Source organism: Oncorhynchus masou, chromosome 28 (assembly GCF_036934945.1).
Source record: "Oncorhynchus masou masou isolate Uvic2021 chromosome 28, UVic_Omas_1.1, whole genome shotgun sequence".
NCBI classification, from domain to species: Eukaryota; Metazoa; Chordata; class Actinopteri; order Salmoniformes; family Salmonidae; genus Oncorhynchus; species Oncorhynchus masou.
This window is the reverse complement of record NC_088239.1, coordinates 48,155,549-48,173,858: the sequence shown is the minus strand read 5'-3', so window position 1 is coordinate 48,173,858 and position 18,310 is coordinate 48,155,549. Positions and strand designations below refer to the sequence as shown.

General features: G+C 43.5%; 2 protein-coding genes across 2 annotated transcripts; one reads left to right on the top strand and one right to left on the bottom strand.

Moving 5' to 3' along the window:
* Positions 1–285: 285 nt before the first annotated feature.
* LOC135517749 (pumilio homolog 3-like) lies at positions 286–12,268 on the top strand. Its single transcript, XM_064942332.1, has 17 exons — positions 286–351; positions 704–780; positions 905–1,126; positions 1,306–1,444; positions 2,746–2,821; positions 3,098–3,191; positions 3,301–3,367; positions 4,100–4,274; positions 4,456–4,559; positions 4,667–4,745; positions 4,831–4,929; positions 5,030–5,083; positions 5,184–5,407; positions 6,302–6,524; positions 6,783–6,870; positions 9,471–9,561; positions 11,758–12,268. The coding sequence occupies exons 1-17, from the start codon at positions 344–346 to the stop codon at positions 11,882–11,884; spliced, it is 1,947 nt and encodes a 648-aa protein (XP_064798404.1). The 5' UTR covers positions 286–343; the 3' UTR covers positions 11,885–12,268.
* On the bottom strand, positions 12,071–17,003 carry LOC135517750 (potassium voltage-gated channel subfamily V member 2-like). The gene is made up of 3 exons (XM_064942333.1): positions 15,696–17,003; positions 14,455–14,700; positions 12,071–12,223 (listed from the first exon to the last, which is right to left on the bottom strand). Exons 1-3 carry the CDS (start codon positions 17,001–17,003, stop codon positions 12,071–12,073), a joined length of 1,707 nt encoding a protein of 568 aa, XP_064798405.1.
* Positions 17,004–18,310: the final 1,307 nt, after the last annotated feature.

Below are 18,310 nucleotides of genomic sequence, written 5' to 3'. Positions count from 1 at the left end.
CAGGGTCGTCACAAGTTACCACAGCCAAAAAATGTCATAAACCCCGCCTATTTCTACAATGTATCTTCTTCAAATGTGATTTTTTAACCCTAACCTTAACCACACTTCTAATCGTAAACCTACCCTTAAATTAACATAAAACAGCAACATTTTGTTTTCATGAATGTCTACGCATTGCCAATTCTGACTTTGTGGCTGTGGTAACTAGTGACAACCCAGGCACAGCACAATATGCCGTATCGTTCTAGTATTGTCGTAATAAAAAACAACCCATGCATTTTACAGCAGTCAGGACGTTTTCTGATTGGAAGGCTCATGCCGTAAACCGTTAAATTCAGAACGCATGTCAAGGTATGTAGCTAAACGTGTGTATTTTGTCTTCTGCATAGGAAAATGCTAAAAATAATGTTGTTAACGTGACTGTTTTGTCAGTGAAAATATCTCTTCCAGACATGTTTAATTATTACACCTCATACCTTACCTGTAGTTCTTTCTGGCCTGCCAGGTTTAGTAACTAACGTTAGCAAGTCAGCTGAACGCTAACTAACTAGCTGCTATTGCTAGCTAGTTACTGAAGTTAGCTGGAAAACACATGGCAATAGCACATACAGTAATCAGTATTCAAGCTGGAACTATGATTAGTCGATCGTCTAAGGTGCAACTATCTACTGATCATGCGCTTTTTGTCTTTTCCTTTGAATAGTGAGTTCTTGAGAATGGAACCCAAAAAGAAAATATTTTCCCCTAAAGGTGGCAAGAAGTTAATACAGAAAGGAAAAGGTAAGTTAATACGTATAAGTAATACTACTACCAATATGAATATTATACTTTGAAATATTTGTTTAATGATGTGCTGGTAAAAACAATGTGTAGGCCTAACTGACTAGCTACAAACTCTGTTCAGAAGGTACAGGTAAACCGGGGACCAAACCAACAGGTAAAAAACCAGGGAAGAGGCCATTTAAACCCCACAGTGGAGAAAAGGGCAAAACGTTTGAGAAGACTGGAGGAAAGGGGGCTCCACGGAAATTATTGAACAAAAAACCCACAGATGGAAAGTACATTAAACCCACAGATGGAAAGTTCACCAAAAAGCGAAAATTCATACCTGGGAAGGCTGAGGAAGGTATGAAATATGTACAACAGCCAATTATCAAACACTTTAAAATGGGCTACATTTTGTAATGGCTTGCTGGAAATGTTTAAACAGACCCATTTAAAAAAAAAATACTATTAGATTTCTTCATCTTTGTATGAATGATCAGTCATCACACCAGTGATGTAACGCTTGTCTTGTTTGTTCAGGTTCTGAGGCCAAGAAGCCCAAATGGGATGAGTTCAAACAGCAGAAGAAAGAGCTGAAACAAAACCGGCAGCAGACTGAAAAAAAGGAGAGTTATCAAATAGTGAGCAGAGCCAAGCAAGTGTGGGAGATGGTCAGAAGGTAGGTTAAACCAGCTACCACATTAGTTATTGTACCAATGGTCTAACAAAACTTCAAATTTAGGATTACGTTGCATATATTTATATAGTTAGTTGTCACAAAGTGCTATACAGATACCCGCTATAAAACCCCAAAGAGCCACCAATGTAGAGGCACAGTGGCTTGAAAAAACTCCATAGAAAGGCATGAACTAGGGTTGAATGCTGGGAACACGGTTAATTTACCGGGATATGCCACACAAAACCACTACCTATTCCCGGGATAAGTAACTACGACAAAAAGGTCAAATATAATAAATTATTTCTATGAATAGCATAGCGGGAAATGGAACTGTTAAATAATATGAGACATCTGGCTTCCCTTACGGACTTTGCATGATGAATCATCAACACTCCGGGTGAGGACAGACAGATCATCTCAGTATGGAGCGCAGTTCACAATGCACGTAGACCTATCATCTCATCGTGGTAACTTTTTGGTAATATTAGTGGTAACATTAGGGGTAATATTATGAAAGGTATATATGAGTCAGCCTACTAACTATACAAATAGGCCCTATTGTATTTCAAAATCAAATTCGCTAGCCTATACTTATAACTTTGAAGGCCGCATGTGCAGCACCATTATCACGTGTTCACTCACCTACTTTATCACGGTTTGAACGTGCGTCATTCCAGTCCGGTTAATACAGTACAGTAATACAGTTCACACAAGATTAGCCTACTGGAACTAGTTACATCCATGGGCTTTGTTTTTCTGCAGTAGCCTATATCAAATATTTATTGGAGAACAGCACAATCATTTGTGCTTTTTTTGTGTGCTAAGCCTCATAAAATGTCTTTAATGTAGGCCTCAGGTAGTATCAGGCTTGAATTTCCAGTCAAATCTCTAATCTAATCCCGACACGGGCCTATTTATATGCTTTATAATGATTTTGATAATGATTTTGAATAACACCTCTGGTTTTGTCTGGAAATACTGGGATACCTGGGAGAAAGGGGATTTATTCTCGGGATGGAACATTTGTAAAACACCAGGGAAATATTCAACCTTAGCAGGAACCTAGGAGGAAACCTATAGAAGAACCAGGCTCAGGGGGGTGGCCAGTCCTCTTCTGGCTGTGCCTGGTACATGGGCATCCTTCAAGACATTCAAACGTTCATAGATGGCCAGCAGGGTCAGATAAAAACCAGAGTGGCTATAGAGGGTGTTAACACCTCAGGACTAAATGTCATTTGGCGACAGCAACATTTTACGCCTGTACTTATTATTTATTATATGTTCCCACTTTTTCAACACAGGAAAGATTGCAACAAAGAGAAGAGGATCAAACTCATGAAAGAGCTTCAGGAACTTGTGAAAGGAAAGATAAAAACAGTGAGTACAGTCTTAACATTTACACTGCTGGAAGGAGCCATTCAAATCTATAATTTACTGTAGATTGTGCATTGTCAATCACGACAATGTACGAATTAAAAACATGGCACAATGGAGAATTTGTCATCCGCTGAAATTATTGGACAGACCATGCCTGTCAATACTTGAGTACAATAAAACAACTGAGCACAGTAGACATATTCAAATTAGTTTACAGTGCATGGAATCCTAATGCTCAAGTTTGCAGGTAAAGATGAAACGTTTTTTCTCTTTCAGATAGCATTTGCTCACGACTCCACCAGAGTCCTCCAGTGTTTCATCCAGTTTGGGAACGACGAGCAAAGGCGGGAGGTTTTTGATGAACTCAAAGGTCAGTGGTTTGCTCTGTTCTAACGGTCTGTTCTTCTGAGTGTGGTCAGTTGTTTTTGTCACGTCAATCACAATGCTCTACATCTCAATGATGTTATTCTTCTCCCTAGATGATATGGTTGAGCTGAGTAAATCAAAGTATGCCCGAAATATTGTGAAGAAGTTCTTAATGTATGGGTAAGTGTGCCTTTTTCTTCCTCCAGACAGTTTACTTATACACGAAGTCGTCGCACTAGCAATTGATGTATTCTTTCCATATCATCAGATATTGTGTTGATGGCATTAGATCCTAGCAGGAAAGCCGGCCCCAAAAAAATATAGTAAAAACAACAAAGGGTCATCTTGTTGAGTAAATCACATCATTGTAAATCTTAGTATGGATATGATTCAACAGTAATCATTTGTGCTTGTGTGCCATTGTCATTTCAAATTGGAAGTGCTGCTTGATCTGATCTGTCGTTGGACTTCCCTGATAATTTGTTTAGGACACATTTGAAATGGGAATCAGGTCAATAATTCCAAACTTTACTCATTGTAACCTTCCTTGTAATTGTGACCTTTGCTGAAGATACAAGTTGTTTTAAGTACAATCTAATGCATGGCTCTGCTATTAAAGGATGGGGGAATGTTATCCCGTTATGAAGGTGTATCTTGTAGGACGAATATTAATGTCATCATTTGATTGGTTTACATTGTGAACACTCATCTCTGCATTTCCTGTCATCTTCCATGTGTAAGATTTGGATAATGATATCTGGGGAGAAAATTCAAGTCATATTGATCTCCATTGAGTCTCTCTACTCACTGCTAGTTTCTGATAGGGCAGTGTTGTTACATCATAAAGAAGTAAACCTGACATGGGTCTCTGAATGAAAATTTGACGGCAGGTGTGTGTCTCCTCTGCCACAGGAGCAAAGAGCAGGTTGCGGGTGTGATGGTGGGCTTCAAGGGGAAAGTGAGGCAGATGCTGCGTCACTCTGAGGCGTCGTCGGTAGTGGAGTACGCTTACAACGAAAAGGCCATCCTCTCCCAGAGACTCATGCTCACCGAGGAGCTCTACGGAACCACATTCCAAGTCTTCAAGGTCAGGACACGTCTCACACCTCTCCCACGAGCACAGTGTAATAGTGTAGTTCTCAGAGTCCGGAAACCCCTTCTCATAATCTGGTTACCAATATATCTTTCTGATTGCTTGTCTCTGTGCATATCGGCCCGGAGAGGATGTTATGCTGAATTTTACTGACAGTTGACATGTTTGTTCACAGTCGGCAGTGTGCCCCACGCTAGAGAAGGTGCTGGAGGCGAACCCGGACAAGGTTAATGGCATTTTGGAGGAGATGAAGCAGATCCTTACCCCCATGGCCACAAAGTGGGTATTATTGAGCACACACACAGCTCTAACCCTCCACAAGGGAAACCGAGATAATACATCAGGATACTGCTTTTGATTTCTGTCCGTGTTCTCTTCTCCCACAGAGAGGCTGTGATCAAACATTCTCTGGTGCACAAAGTGTTTCTGGAATTCTTCCTGCATGCCCCAGCCAAACAGAGGACTGTAAGTAAAACCACCAATGGCTGTAGAAATGACCGAGCGAATCCTACCATGTTTCTAATACCATTTTGATCATGTGACTTCACAGGAAATGATTGAGTCAATAAGGGAGTCTGTGGTGTATATGGCCCACACCCACGATGGAGCTAGAGTAGCAATGCACTGCCTGTGGCATGGGACACCTAAGGTGAGTATTCACTCAGGCCTTCTAGAGAGATGAGCCTCACCAACCACAAACTAGTGTCTGTTCTTTGTATGTACAGTGATTTATTTGTTTTATCTTTCAGGACAGAAAAGTCATCATTAAAACCATGAAGACCTACATTGAGAAGTTTGCAATGGTACTCAAGACAACAAACAGACAATATTTGATCGCCACAGTCAGCCATGCAAATATGTAAACGTGTGACTTACTGATTGGTTTGTTGATTTTCTCTCCAGGGAGAGTTTGCGTTCTTAGTCCTCATCGCTGCCTTTGACTGCATAGACGACACCAAGCTAGTGAAGCAGGCCGTCCTATCAGAGATTCTTGCTTCCCTGCCTGATGTCATCACTAATAAGAATGGAAAGAAAGTTCTGCTGTACCTGCTCAGCCCACGAGACCACGCCCACCTGTTACCTGAAATCATCCAGGTGCTGGAGAAGGGGGATGGAAATGCCCACAGGTGAGTCCTGCCACCACCTACCAATCATTCTAAAGGCGTCCGCGTACTTCAGTTTGGCTGGTGCCTAGCCGGATTTGGCTAGGTGTACCAAACGAGTGTGCTTGCATACTCGCTTAAAAGACCTTCACTTGGAAAACGAGAAAAAAAGCGGTAATAGTATTTTGTCCAGTATACACTTCCTCAAAATAGTCACTTAATCTAAGATATCTCAAGAATTCTGTCATTTGGCGGCAGGTAGCCTAGTGGTTAGAGCGTTGGGCCAGTAACCGAAAGGTTGCTAGATCGAATCCCAGAGCTAACAAAATCTGTCGTTTTGCCCCTGAACAAGGCAGCTCACCCACTGTTACCCGGTAGGCCGTCATTGAAAATAAGAATTTGTTCTTCACGGACTTGCCTAGTTAAATAAAAATGTTGACGTTTTTGCAGAGGAGATCTTAGTTGTGCAATATTACGTTTGGCGCAATATTTATTTTTACTTTTTATTTTCGCATGAAAACGAGTCAGCGCTCATTGAATGACACTTTATTGAAGAATCCCAACTGTTGACAAATCACAGACGAGGGGTCGTGGACTTCTGGCTACCGACTTCTGGCTACTGACTTCGGGTTGCCTCGAGACAGAAATGTGTGTGTCCGAACAGCCGAAAACCCCCTGACTGAAGTCCAAAACTAACAATATATGCTCTAACTCGTCCGATCTGCCTTAACCAGCTAGACTTATAGACTAGAACAAAGGGAGGTTAACTGTCCAAACCTTCCCTAGAGTCACTTAACATACCTAAATTGCTATTTTGAACCCAATTGGACAGATAAGATTAAAGAAATGCCGTCTATGCTTCATGCTTTTCATAGCCTGTACTTTTAATGTTCTCCATCCGACCATCTGTCCCTTCAGCAAGAAGGATGTTGCCCTTCGCCGGAAGGAGCTCCTGGAGGCGGTGTCCCCGCACCTAATTCAGCACCTGTGTGACCACGCCCGCACTATGGCAATGGACAAGGCCTCCAGCGTCACAGTCACCGTCATTCTGGGGTCCGCCATTGGGGACCTGCATCCTGCCATGGAGGCTGTGGCTGAGCTGGCTGCTGACGACTTCACACCAGGAGGAGTGGAGGGGCAGGTGAGAAGGGGACAGGGGGGTCAGGGGCATGGTGTGCCTGTCAAATTCAAGTAGGAGAATGTCTCTCATTGGTGAGAATTTCACTTGGTTTTGAAGTCTCCATTACGTTTTCTTCAGTCTGTCTGGTCAACTGCAGGATGATTGTCCAGGCTTGGAATCGGAAACAACTTGAAGGGAAAAATCTGTTTCTCTCTTCTGTCCTCTGGAGAAACCATGGTGTTCAGTGTGAACATGTTTTGTCTGTTTCCTGTTCTGTAGCTGCACATGGCTGAACACCCTGCTGGGCATCTGGTGCTCAAATGGCTGATTGAACAAGACACCAAGATGAAGGAGGTTGGGAGAGAAGGTATGACCGTCTGTTAAAAAAATGTATATATATCACCTGTGGGGCTGACCATACATATGACCTCACAAATACACTCCCCTACGTATTTATTTGAACAGTGAAAGTTAAACTTTTTAATTTGGCTCTATAATCAAGTATTTGGGATTTGAAATCAAATATTTATATATTTGATGAAATATTGAAGTTGGCCTTTACTGCTACTAGTCCATATAAATGCATTGAATAACAGGTTCATACATGGAAAAACAGAATCAGAAGGAAGTTTGTTTTAAAGTGTCTCTTATATCTAAGAAAGGTCAGGATTTATTTTTTACCAAAACAATAGGCACAACTACTTCCATATACATTGCATTCGGAAAGAATTCAGACCCCTTAACTTTTCCCATGTTTTTACATTACAGGCTTATTCTAAAATGGATTTAAAAAAAATGTTTTGTCCCTCATCAATCTACACACACTACCCCATAATGACAAAGCAAAAACAGATTTTATTTGAAAGTCTCTTGAAGCATGTTTGGCAGCTATTACAGCCTCAAGTCTTCTTGGGTATGACGCTACAAGCTAAGCACACCTGTATTTGGGGAGTTTCTCCCATTTTGCTCTGCAGATCCTCTCAAGCTCTGTCAGGTTGGAAGGGGAGTGTTGCTGCACAGCTATTTTCAGGTCTCTCCAGAGATGTTATATCAGGTGCAGGTCCAGGCTCTGGCTGGGCCACTCAAGGACATTCAGAGACTTGTCCCGAAGCCACTACTGCATTGTCTTGGCTGTATGCTTAGGGTCATTGCCCTGTTTGTTGGAAGGTGAACCTTCTCCAAAGCCTGAGGTCCTGAGCACTCTGGAGCAGGTTTTCATCAAGGATCTCTATGTACTTTGCGCTTTTCATCTTCCTCGATCCTGACTAATCTCCCAGCGATACCACCATGCTTCACTGTAGGTATAGTGCCAGGTTTCCTCCAGACGTGATGCTTTGCATTCAGTCCAAAGAGTTCAGTCTTGGTTTCATCAGACCAGAAAATCTTGTTTCTCATGGTCAGAGAGGCTTTAGGTGCCTTTTGGCAAACTCCAAGCACTGAGGAGTGGCTTCCATCTGGCCACTCTACCATAAAGGCCTGATTGGTGGAGTGCTGCAGAGATGGTTGTCCTTCTGGAAGGTTCTCCCATCTCCACAGAGGAACTCTGGCGCTCTGTCAGTGACCATCAGGTTCTTGGTCACCTCCCTGACCAAGGCCTTTCTTCCCCCGATTGCTCAGTTTGGCTGGGCTGCCTGCTCTAGGAAGAGTCTTGGTGGTTACAAACTTCTACCATTTTAAGAACAATGGAGGCCTCTTTTTGGGGATCTTCAATGCTGCAGACATTCTTTGGTACCCTTCCCCAGATCTGTGCTGACACAATCCTGTCTCGGAGCTCTACGGACAATTCCTTCGACCTCATGGCTTGGTGTTTGCTCTGACATGCATTGTCAACTGTGGGACCTTATAGACAGGTGTGTGCCTTTCCAAATTAAGTCCAATCAACTGAATTTACCACAGCTGGACTCCCAAGTTGTAGAAACATCTTAATGGAAACAGAATGCACCTGAGCTCAATTTCAAGTCTCTTAGCAAAGGGTCTGAATACTTAAGTAAATAAAGTATTTCGGTTTTGAATTTAATGCATTTGCACACATTTCTAAAACCTGTTTATGCTTTGTCATTATGGGTATTGTGTGTAGATTGCTGAGGATTTTTTATTTATTTCATCCATTTTAGAATAAGGCTGTAACGTAACACAATGTGGACAAAGGGAAGGGGTATGAATACTTTCTGACCAAGTACCAAACTTGGACTACTTTAATACACATGTTAATTTGTCCAATACTTATGACACTTTTAAAAGGGGGTCTAGATACATGAAAGCGCTTTCATTTCTAAACGGTAGTACTGATATGTATGAAAATACCCTAACATAAAAGGTGGCAGTGCTAGCTGAGCCTCTAGAGATCCTGGTTCGAGTCCAGGCTCTGTTGCAGCCGGCCGCGACCGGGAGATCCATGGGGCGGCGCACAATTGGCACAGCGTCGTCCGCGTTAAGGGAGGGTTTGGCCGGCAGGGATGTTCTTGTCCCATCGCGCACCAGCAAGCCCTGTGGTGGTCCGGGCGCAGTGCACGCTGACACGGTCGCCAGGTGTACGGTTTTCCCCCGACACATTGGTGTTGCTGGCTTCCGGGTTAAGCGGGCATCGTGTCAAGAAGCAGTGCGGCTTGGCTGGGTTGTGTTTCGGAGGACGAGTCCCATTGCTGCCTCTCCCCTATTGACAAGACTGTAACTACTAATTGGATACCATGAAATTGGGGAGAAAGGGGGGTAAATTGTTTTTATAAAATTGAAGGTAACATTCTGTACTGTCGCCTCATGAAACATTTGATCTCAAATCCAAAATGCTTGAGTATAGCGCCAAATTAAGTTTTAGCTTCACTGTCTATAAATAAATACATAGGGGGGGGGTATGATCTTGAAACAGTACTCCACTCACAGACAATGCAAACATGGCTGTATGCGTGTCCATTTGGACCTGTGACTCTATCCTGTATCTTCCTGACCATGACTACTGTGCCTTCACAGAGCGTTTCTCCAGGGTCCTGCTGGACAAGGTAGGGATGGACAAGCTAAAGACGTGGGCTGCAGTGAACCGTGGGGCGATCGTGCTCTGCTGGTGAGTACCTCTACACTGTTAGATCTAATTCCTCTAGCCAGTCACAAACTAGCACTATCGACAAATACTGCAAAGCAAGCAAACTGGTGCTTTTTGATTTAGTTAACCTTTATTTAACTAGGCAAGTCAGTTAAGAGCAAATTCTTAATACAATGATGGCCTACACCGGCCAGTTGCGCCGCCCTATGGGACTCACAATCACGGCAGTTGTGATACAGCTACAGCCTGGATTCGAACCAGGGTCTGTAGTGACGCCTTTAGCACTGAGATGCAGTGCCTAAGACCGCTGTGCCACTCGGGAACCCAGTGCTTAACGGTAAAAACAACAACAAATGGAACAGAAATGATACCAGCACCTTCCTAGGAATTGGGGGAAAACTCCCTCCATTTGAACTTTGAACTTGTCCCGATTTTAAAATCCAGTCCTTGCGGAACTTGTAAACCAGGGATTTGAAACGGTTCATGGAACAGAACCGTAAAATATTTGTTTTTTACGAGGAACAGAATCGAGAACGAAGGTGAACCGTTATTTTAAAAGCATGGGAACCGGTTAATAACATTATTTTTAGGTTCAAGGCATTTTTTCCCTCAGTCCCACAAAACAAAAAGTGCCTATGCCTCACTCTGGCTGGATTTTTTTTTTGTCTGTGCCTGTTGGCAACCCCCCCAGAGCTTAATCTAGTAGCATACTGACGTGTGATTGATTCACTGATGTGTGATTCAGGTATTAGGTTGATATTTTTAATTGGAAAGAATGGATTTAACATGCTAATTTACAATGCTACTGATGGATTCTACAGTTATCATGTCTCACATTGGATTTATTAACTACAAAAAGGTATGCCGTGTTCTGCACACGCAAGCTTGTTAGCTAGCTGGTCCAACTCTGATGTTTCAGACATTCAATGTTCCTTCATAGAAGCCTTCTCCTCCGTAGGTATAATTGTGGGCCTAATAGAGATAAGGCAAACAAGATGCCCAGCACTTCAGGCCAAGCGTACTCCTCCACCCTCTCGCTCTCTCCCCACCCGCATAGCGAGCTGCTCTGTCTGAAGTCATTTAATGTAGAAAGGAACAATTTATAAATAGTTTATTTATTTTTGGTTCGAACCAACTTTATTTTGCTGGTCGGAACAATGAAAGGGTGGTTTTGTTCAGAACGGGGGGAAAAACCTGTTATAAACAGATTGAAACTAGAAGTGCTTAGAAATGTGTACCATGACAGCGAAACTCACTGAGCCATGAAAATGGTAATTGAACTTGGATCAAGGTCTCTGGAGGCCAAACACTTCAGGAATACCAAACACCATCACAAAAGACTAAGCTTAGTGTTTGTCTTGATTTAAACATTTAAAATCTACCCATCACTATAGATGTTCTGCTTGTCTTATCATCCTAGCTGTTGCCAGTGAAATTGAGTGTAAAGCGAGAACAGGCAGGCGTCAGCTGGGGGTTAAGCATGTCTTACAGGGTGGCTGTTTGTATTCATTCACCATATCACTGTGGTGCTGTGGGTGAGAAAGGGGCGTGCAGTTGGGCGCAGCTGCCCATTGTGAAACAGCAACACAAGCCGTGGATTACGCTTCCTCAATTCCTTGGCTTTTGTTTTCTTCAAATTTTTCTGCCTCTTCTCTAGCCCCTGTTCACTCTAGCCCCCACCACATCCTCCAGTCCCTCTCTCCTCTCTTGTCCTGTGCCACTGTCCCGCCACCTCCTGCAATGTCTTTGTGCCCATTGTCCTTCTGTAATCTCTCTAAGTCTCTAAGCAGTGAGAGATTTGTCTGATTCACTCTCTAAAGTCTACATTTATAGCTGTAGCCTGCCATATCAAATCAGTTTTTCTCTTAGGATTTTTTTCCCAGCAGCGGTGGCAGTTAGCGGAGTTGGGGGGCTTCCGGGGGCATATCTATACATCTACATTATAAAACTTTTTTTTCTTTTGTAATTATTTTTTGCAATGGCGGCCACACATTTGCAGGGGCAGTGCACTGCTGCTCAATGCAAATAGGGGAAGCACTGCAAATAATTAGATTTAATGCTCGATGTTCACTAAAAATAGTTTGACTTGGTTAACTTAGTATGGGTAGAAATGTTTCACTAATCAGGTATGAGATGAAAGGAAGACATTTGTTTTGTAATGTGGTTTATGTGTAAAGGTTACTTTCACCAACATATCTTTTTTTTTTTTTTTTACAGTCTCCTGAACAGTGCAGATGAGACTGTTGCAGAGGAGGTTAGGGAGGCGTTGAAGGCCTACGCTCCAGAACTACAGAAGATCCAGAACTGTAAAGGAGTGGAAGTTCTTTTGGAGAAACTGGCCTGATACATATTTCATGATGTCTATCCTCAGAGACAGTCTACCCACTTACTTGTCACTTCTTCCCAACTGGAGTAACAGGTTTTCATTACTTCACTGGGGCTTATATGGTTTTCTATCCATACTGTCCACCCAGTCCAATGACCTGACCATCCTGGTGAAATAGCGTGAAGAGGGAAGAACAGAGGATGCTTATTTGTACTGCATTTTTTTTGTCCAAATAATTCCGATATGCTTGTTTGTAAAGCTGTGGTGCAAGTATTTTAAAGGTAAAAGATACCCACACACTGGCAGGCAGTGAGTTTGTATAATTTGTAACTGACCTGTATTTTTGATTTGTGCTAGCTGACTGTGGCGCTGGAATAAACAAAAATGTTGGTTTGTACACTATCATTGTGTGAAACTTTCCATTGCCAATGAATTTGTCAGTAAGCAAATGTTAGAAGAATTCTTTCATATAAATCCAACCATAAATGCATTCACGTTAACCCTGACAGGGAACCTCAGTCCGTCACCTTTATGCCCCATTAAGTCACCAATCTGTCCCGGCCTGTCAGACTGCTCGTAGCCTATTCATCTGTGAAGGAAGCAGAAGCCTGCATGCTCACTAGTGGGCCATGCTTAGATTCCATCTGTCCAGGTCTCTGTGATTTGGATGGACCCAGTCAGCCGAGAAACAGCTTTTTCCTTCAAGACCCAGCATTCTTCTCATCAGTTTAGAGGATTATTAGTGGCTGCCTGTGTGGCCGCTATTCGGGAGATTTTATTAGTAGTAGTCAGTCTGACTTACGCTACTTCTGAGGATTCTGTCCAGTGGAGACAATTTGGCCGTAAGGCAATCAAAAACACCTGAGAGCTGTGCTGTCATGTTATTTTGATCTTTCTCTTTAGCAAAAAGTCCGCTTTCTGCTAAGTGGAAATACATTAGCAATGTATGGGTGTCTGTTGAACATTGTGAATGACAGAGGAGACGCGAGAGGTTTTTCTCTGTCCAAAATCTGTCCATGAAAATAAGAGCACAAAGTGAAGAATTTTTGTATAGTGATCACATTCGGTCATAAAAGTGGACTTGCTAATTTGCTCGAAAATAAGTTTTGTGGTGGTTAGGTTATGATGAATGAATGTACTGATATAAGTGGACACGTGGCATTTCGGCAAAAAAAATCAAACGCTTATAGGAGTTGCGCGTGTTGTCATAGAGGACTCCTAGCTATAACCCGTTTTAGCATGGACATTGAGGGATTCCACCATTTTAAAGCCAACTGGTTGGGGAATCCTATGCGTTGGGAGCAATCAGCCAAGGAAGAAATTACTACTTTAAAATGGAGATGGCCTCAATGGTGCTGCTCATATGGTCTGTCACAGACATGAAGATGAGTCTTGAGCCTGTTCACACACACACATCTACCCTCTCATTGGCTAGAATGGTCCCACCTGATCTCGCCTCCCCTGCCTTTTGTCACTTGACTATCTTGTCAATATAATAGACCACCTTTGGAGAGTACTTGTGAGGTTTTCCAAATATTCATAAAGAACATTCAAGATCACTGTGACCATTTTAATGTTCTAGCGAGAGCAGAAACATTGCAAGCTGTTCCATATAAAAATCTTACACAGATTCCCATACAAGGGGGGAGTGGCTGAGTATTTAACCTGTCTAGATTCAGCACAGCATTTCTTATTTCAGACCGTCCCCACCAGCCCCGGAGGGAGGTCGGGTACGGTAGTGATATGATTGGCGTGGTATAAAAATGTCAAATGTGCATTTCAAAGGCATTGTTTCTTCTGCAGGAATTAATTGTTTCTAAACCTCAAATGTAACTGAAGGAGAGTTTTAACATGGTAAAGGGTAAACACATTAAGAATTGATAACGTACATGATATATTTCTTTGTCTGCGGTATTTTTGCTACAATGCAAGGTTGCCTTCCACTCTGTGGGAGCATTAAAATTCAAGCATGTAATTTCATAGAATCTCAGAATGCTTGGCAATGCTGAAATCAATGCAAGCAATAACCTGAAATTAACCAGTTACACAGTAAACATAAGCCTTGTTTATACCTGGTACTGACCTGAGTCCTTTGTCCTGATCTTGTCCACTTTCTATTTGTGCTCACACTTTCAGAAATGTGTCTACACATGGTTTTAATGTCTCTCATCCATCCACTGTGTCTGCATTGTGACCAGATTTCTTGGTCCCCCTCTGTATGTAAATTATTTGACAGCTATTCTTTCATAATGACGATTTAAATGTTTTCATTGTCCATATCGGTCTACACTTAAAGCGTGCATGACTACCTCAGGAGGTAGTCAGGAAGATCTGATGACAATCGGATCACATTACATTTTTTAATCGTCTACACGGAAAAATGTGGGCACAATCAGAATATGGACAAGATCAGGATAAAGGATGCAGTTTAGAGGCAGCTTTACGGGACTAGAGATGCATAGTAACTCCAGCTCCCTTGGAACCCCACTTGGTAGAAATAATTTCATGCTGTCACAGCAGATCTGTTAATTGAATGGAAAGTCTCTCATAGAGCTCTGAGAACATTCACCAGTGTGCTTATGGACTGCATCGTCACAGCATTTGGTAAACTTCCTGGCCGCCCTCTTGGCGAACCTGACCTGGCCCCGAGCCTTCAGTGTGGAGCTGTACTCATAAGACTTCAGCTTGGTGTAGTAGTCTGAGAACTTGTTGTACAGGATGGAGATGGGCATGCCGTTCAGAATGATCCCAAAGGAGATGCAGGCGAAGGCAAACAGCCGGCCCAGGATGGTCTCTGGAAACATGTCTCCATAGCCCACAGTAGAGATGCTCACCTGAGGGAGGGAGAAGGCCAATGTTATCTGTAAACATTAACCGAGTCGCTACTGAGCTTGCTAACGTTTCCAGGAAGTTACAACCTGGACTCAGATTCAACTCGCCCTGCATAGCAGTTTTAACTTTGCTTTGCAATCTGAGCCCCGAGTTGACCCTTCGTGATATGTGTGTGTCTGTGTGTCACTGTGCTCACTCGAGGCCTTGGAGGAGGCCAAGGAGAGCCCACGTGAAAAGCTTTATTAGGAGGGCGAGTGACGTAGTTAGTTTCTGGGGATATATTCGACCTCTGTCTGAAGGCTCTTTTGAAGCATTGTTTAATGGAATTACAGAACTAAGGCACTAGGTGGGTCTACAGTCAAATGACATACAACAGATCGATTCCCATGTCATCTTGTTCCAAGAAATAAGGTGGAAGTGCCTCAAGGGAAATCCCTAAATGCCTCCCCTGGCAGTGAGAGGGAACCGGAGTCCAGCCCTCTTTAATACCATTGTATCTATTAGGCAATGGAAAATAGCTTCCACATCTGCTGAGTCAGCCCTAATGAAACAAGATCAAGACGTCAGGGCAGGACAGGCTATTGGCAATGTGAAGGTGTCTCTTAAAGGTAACTGTGATAATAGGCTACTGTACTTGACAAGTGTGTGATGAAGATATCTATTTCTGGCAGCGTGTTCGTAATTAAGGCCAACTTTAGTTCTAGGTGGAATTGAATTGTCATAGAATCTGCAGGTAAGAATTAATCAATGTTACTCCATGCTGTGTAAAACCCAATTATGTGTGTGTGTTTAACAGTGCCACATAGTCACATAGAAAGATACTCAGCACTGAGCAAGGTCAGAATGTGCTAAATAATGATAGTCCAGAATTTTCAGTGATATTGTAATAATACACAGTACAAACCTTTCCAAATAACTAAACAAATCAATGAAGGTAATGCAATAATATTAAGCAAATTACTTATAATGACCAATGAAATAGAATGGGGTGACTTACAGCTGCCCACCACCATGCGTGAGGGATGCTTGTGAAGTTGGTCTGATGGACATCATGCTCCACCGTGTACACCATGGCAGAGAAGGTGAGGATTCCCATGGCGATGAAAAGGAATAGGCAGCCCACCTGCTGGTAGCACTGGCGCAGCGTGAAGCCGAATGCTCTCAGCCCCGTAGAGTGGCGTGCCAGCTTCAAGATACGGAAGATCCTCATCAAACGCATGATTCTCAGCACCTGGCCCAATTTGCCCACCCGGCCCACCGTCTCGATGTCTTGGTGCTTCCCGTAGTCGTCGTTCTCGAAGCACTCCAGCACCAGCTGCAGGTAGAGGGGAAAGATGGCAATCAGGTCCACCCCATTCAGGACGCTTTTCCCAAAGCGTCGCAGGTCCGGTGTGGACACCAGACGCAGCAGGTACTCCATGGTGAAGAAAGCGATGCAGAAGGTTTCCACATGCTCCCCGTAGGTCTTCCCGCTCAGCTGTCCCGTGGGGGTGTTGTACTGCATCTCCTCCACCGTGTTCAGCGTCATGGCCACCAGGGACACCAGCACGAAGAAGCTGGAAGCCAGAGCCATGAGCTTGGCGGTGACGGAGGAGAAGGGCTTCTCCATCAGGTTCCAGATGATCCAGCGCGTCTGGCCAAACGCCATGCCGTGGAACAGGTCCTCATTCTCTTCCATTTCCACCTCGGCCTCCAGCTCCCGCTGGATCTTCAGCTGCTCATTGAGTTCATCCTGGCGCTCCTCAAAGGAGATGCGGCAGCAGCGGTGTGTGTTCTTGATCCTGACGCCCCAATAGTTGATCTCCTCCAGGAAGTTCCTGGGACACAGCTCGTCCTTGATCCAGAGGACGCCTGTCCGGTAGAAGTTGAAGATGCTGTGGAAGATGTCCGGGTCCCTGTCGAAGAAAAACTCGTTGTTTTGGACAATATAGTCGTCACACAGGTCCAGCTTTCTGTTGTGGTCTGTGCATGTCGCCAGGCGGCCGATCCTGGTCTTGGGATACTTGGCAGCAACCCTGTATGAGATCTGATACTCCTTCCCACCTACGTTGATGTTCAGCATGTAGTTCTTCACAAGAGAGGAGAGACCTCTTGTTGGGGAGGCCATTACAACATCTTCCTCGTTTTCGTACTCTGCATAGATGTCGTAGATGTCTCGTCTGAGCTCTTGCATGGAGTTCCATTGTTTCACCAAGTTGTTCTGGGTGAGGGGAACATTGTAGTCCTCCTCTGGGTCCTTGTATGTGGGGCCTGTCCCCCCCACTTTGTAGTTGGGGAAAAGGCTCCGTCTCCTATTCTTGGGCATTCTGGAGTCCTGTGATGGGACCTGGTCAGACACGCCGGCTCACTGAGGGGCATGGAGGCATTACCACAGGTCTAATACCCTCTCCTGAGTCACCCACAGCAGCATACCAGCAGAAAGAAACAACCCTGACCGTCTAATGTTGCTGACTGAGGATCTGGGTGCTTAAAGATTTAAATACTATTATCCTCCTCCAGTCGCTTTCCCCTCCACCCTGACGTCTTCCATTTGCCTGAAATTCACAGATCAAATTGCCTAGCCACAGCAGGGGACACTCTGTGCTGTATTATAAACCATTACTGACCTCCTGGTTGGTAGTAAAAAATAAACACAATTTAAAGGTGAGGATGCAGCATAAATCCAGTTTGTTTCAATGATTCTAGCACTATCCCATCTTATGTCATCTAATAGAAATGTCTTAACAGAAACTGACAGAAGTCCTAAGGAAATCTTTCCGGTCACAGCTCATGTGATGTGTTTTCATCTACATGCAGCTACTAATAGTCTTAAAACCCCTGGCTTATGTGGAGTATTATAATCCTAGAGGCATGATAAAATACGATAACACACACCTAATGTCTACTGGCATTAACATGCAGAGCAGGACAACTCCAGTTTAGCTGTGGCCTGCTGCCAGCTGCACTGTATGGTACTCATTGCTTACCACCAAGAGGCACCAACCACTTTCTCTCATTGCAAATAACTAAACAATGGCAAATTCCTACGGACCAAAGCCGCGGGAAGTAGGGGTGCTGAGGGTGCCGCAGAGCCCCCTGAAAATCGAAATTAAAATATATATACATTTTTTTTTTTTTTAAGGCAGTACGCTGGGCCTTTACACGCCCCGTGTTAACGGACCAATATATAGCATCTGTCCACACAGGCACTTGTTTTTTATTCAGCAGCGCCCTCAACAGAAAAATCCCCGTGGCTATGGTACTCTTGTCACTTTGCTGTGACCCTTTAATCCAATCTGCAATGCAAGCAAACTAGTTAAAAGTGCTCTGAAGTAACCTGCCCTCCTAGCCTCTGTGTAAACTCTGTTTCAACTACACTCGTTGTGGGCTTAATCCAGTTAACCGTTTTGACTCTACACAGCATATTGTACTGCACTCTGTAATGAGGGACCCTGGGCATCTTTTTTTGGTTGTGTTTTTCAGTAGAGTCAGTCTTTAACGACCGTTCCACAGGTGCATGTTCATTAATTGTTTATGGTTCATTGAACAAGCATGGGAAACAGTGTTTAAACCCTTTACAATGAAGACCTGTGAAGTTATTTGGATTTTAACTAATTATCTTTGAAAGACAGG

What these genes read in the sequence shown, in the direction of transcription:
- LOC135517749 (XM_064942332.1), top strand. An exon ending in CCCCAGCCAAACAGAGGACT is followed by an intron (nt 4,746 to 4,830) that starts GTAAGTAAAACC and finishes GTGACTTCACAG; the next exon opens with GAAATGATTGAGTCAATAAG. An exon ending in TGTGGCATGGGACACCTAAG is followed by an intron (nt 4,930 to 5,029) that starts GTGAGTATTCAC and finishes TTTATCTTTCAG; the next exon opens with GACAGAAAAGTCATCATTAA.
- LOC135517750 (XM_064942333.1), bottom strand. Translation starts at nt 17,003, where the DNA reads ATGCCCAAGAATAGGAGACGGAGCCTTTTCCCCAACTACAAAGTGGGG. An exon ending in ACGCATGGTGGTGGGCAGCT is followed by an intron (nt 14,701 to 15,695) that starts GTAAGTCACCCC and finishes TCCCTCCCTCAG; the next exon opens with GTGAGCATCTCTACTGTGGG. An exon ending in TTACCAAATGCTGTGACGAT is followed by an intron (nt 12,224 to 14,454) that starts GCAGTCCATAAG and finishes CGCCACAGTCAG; the next exon opens with CTAGCACAAATCAAAAATAC.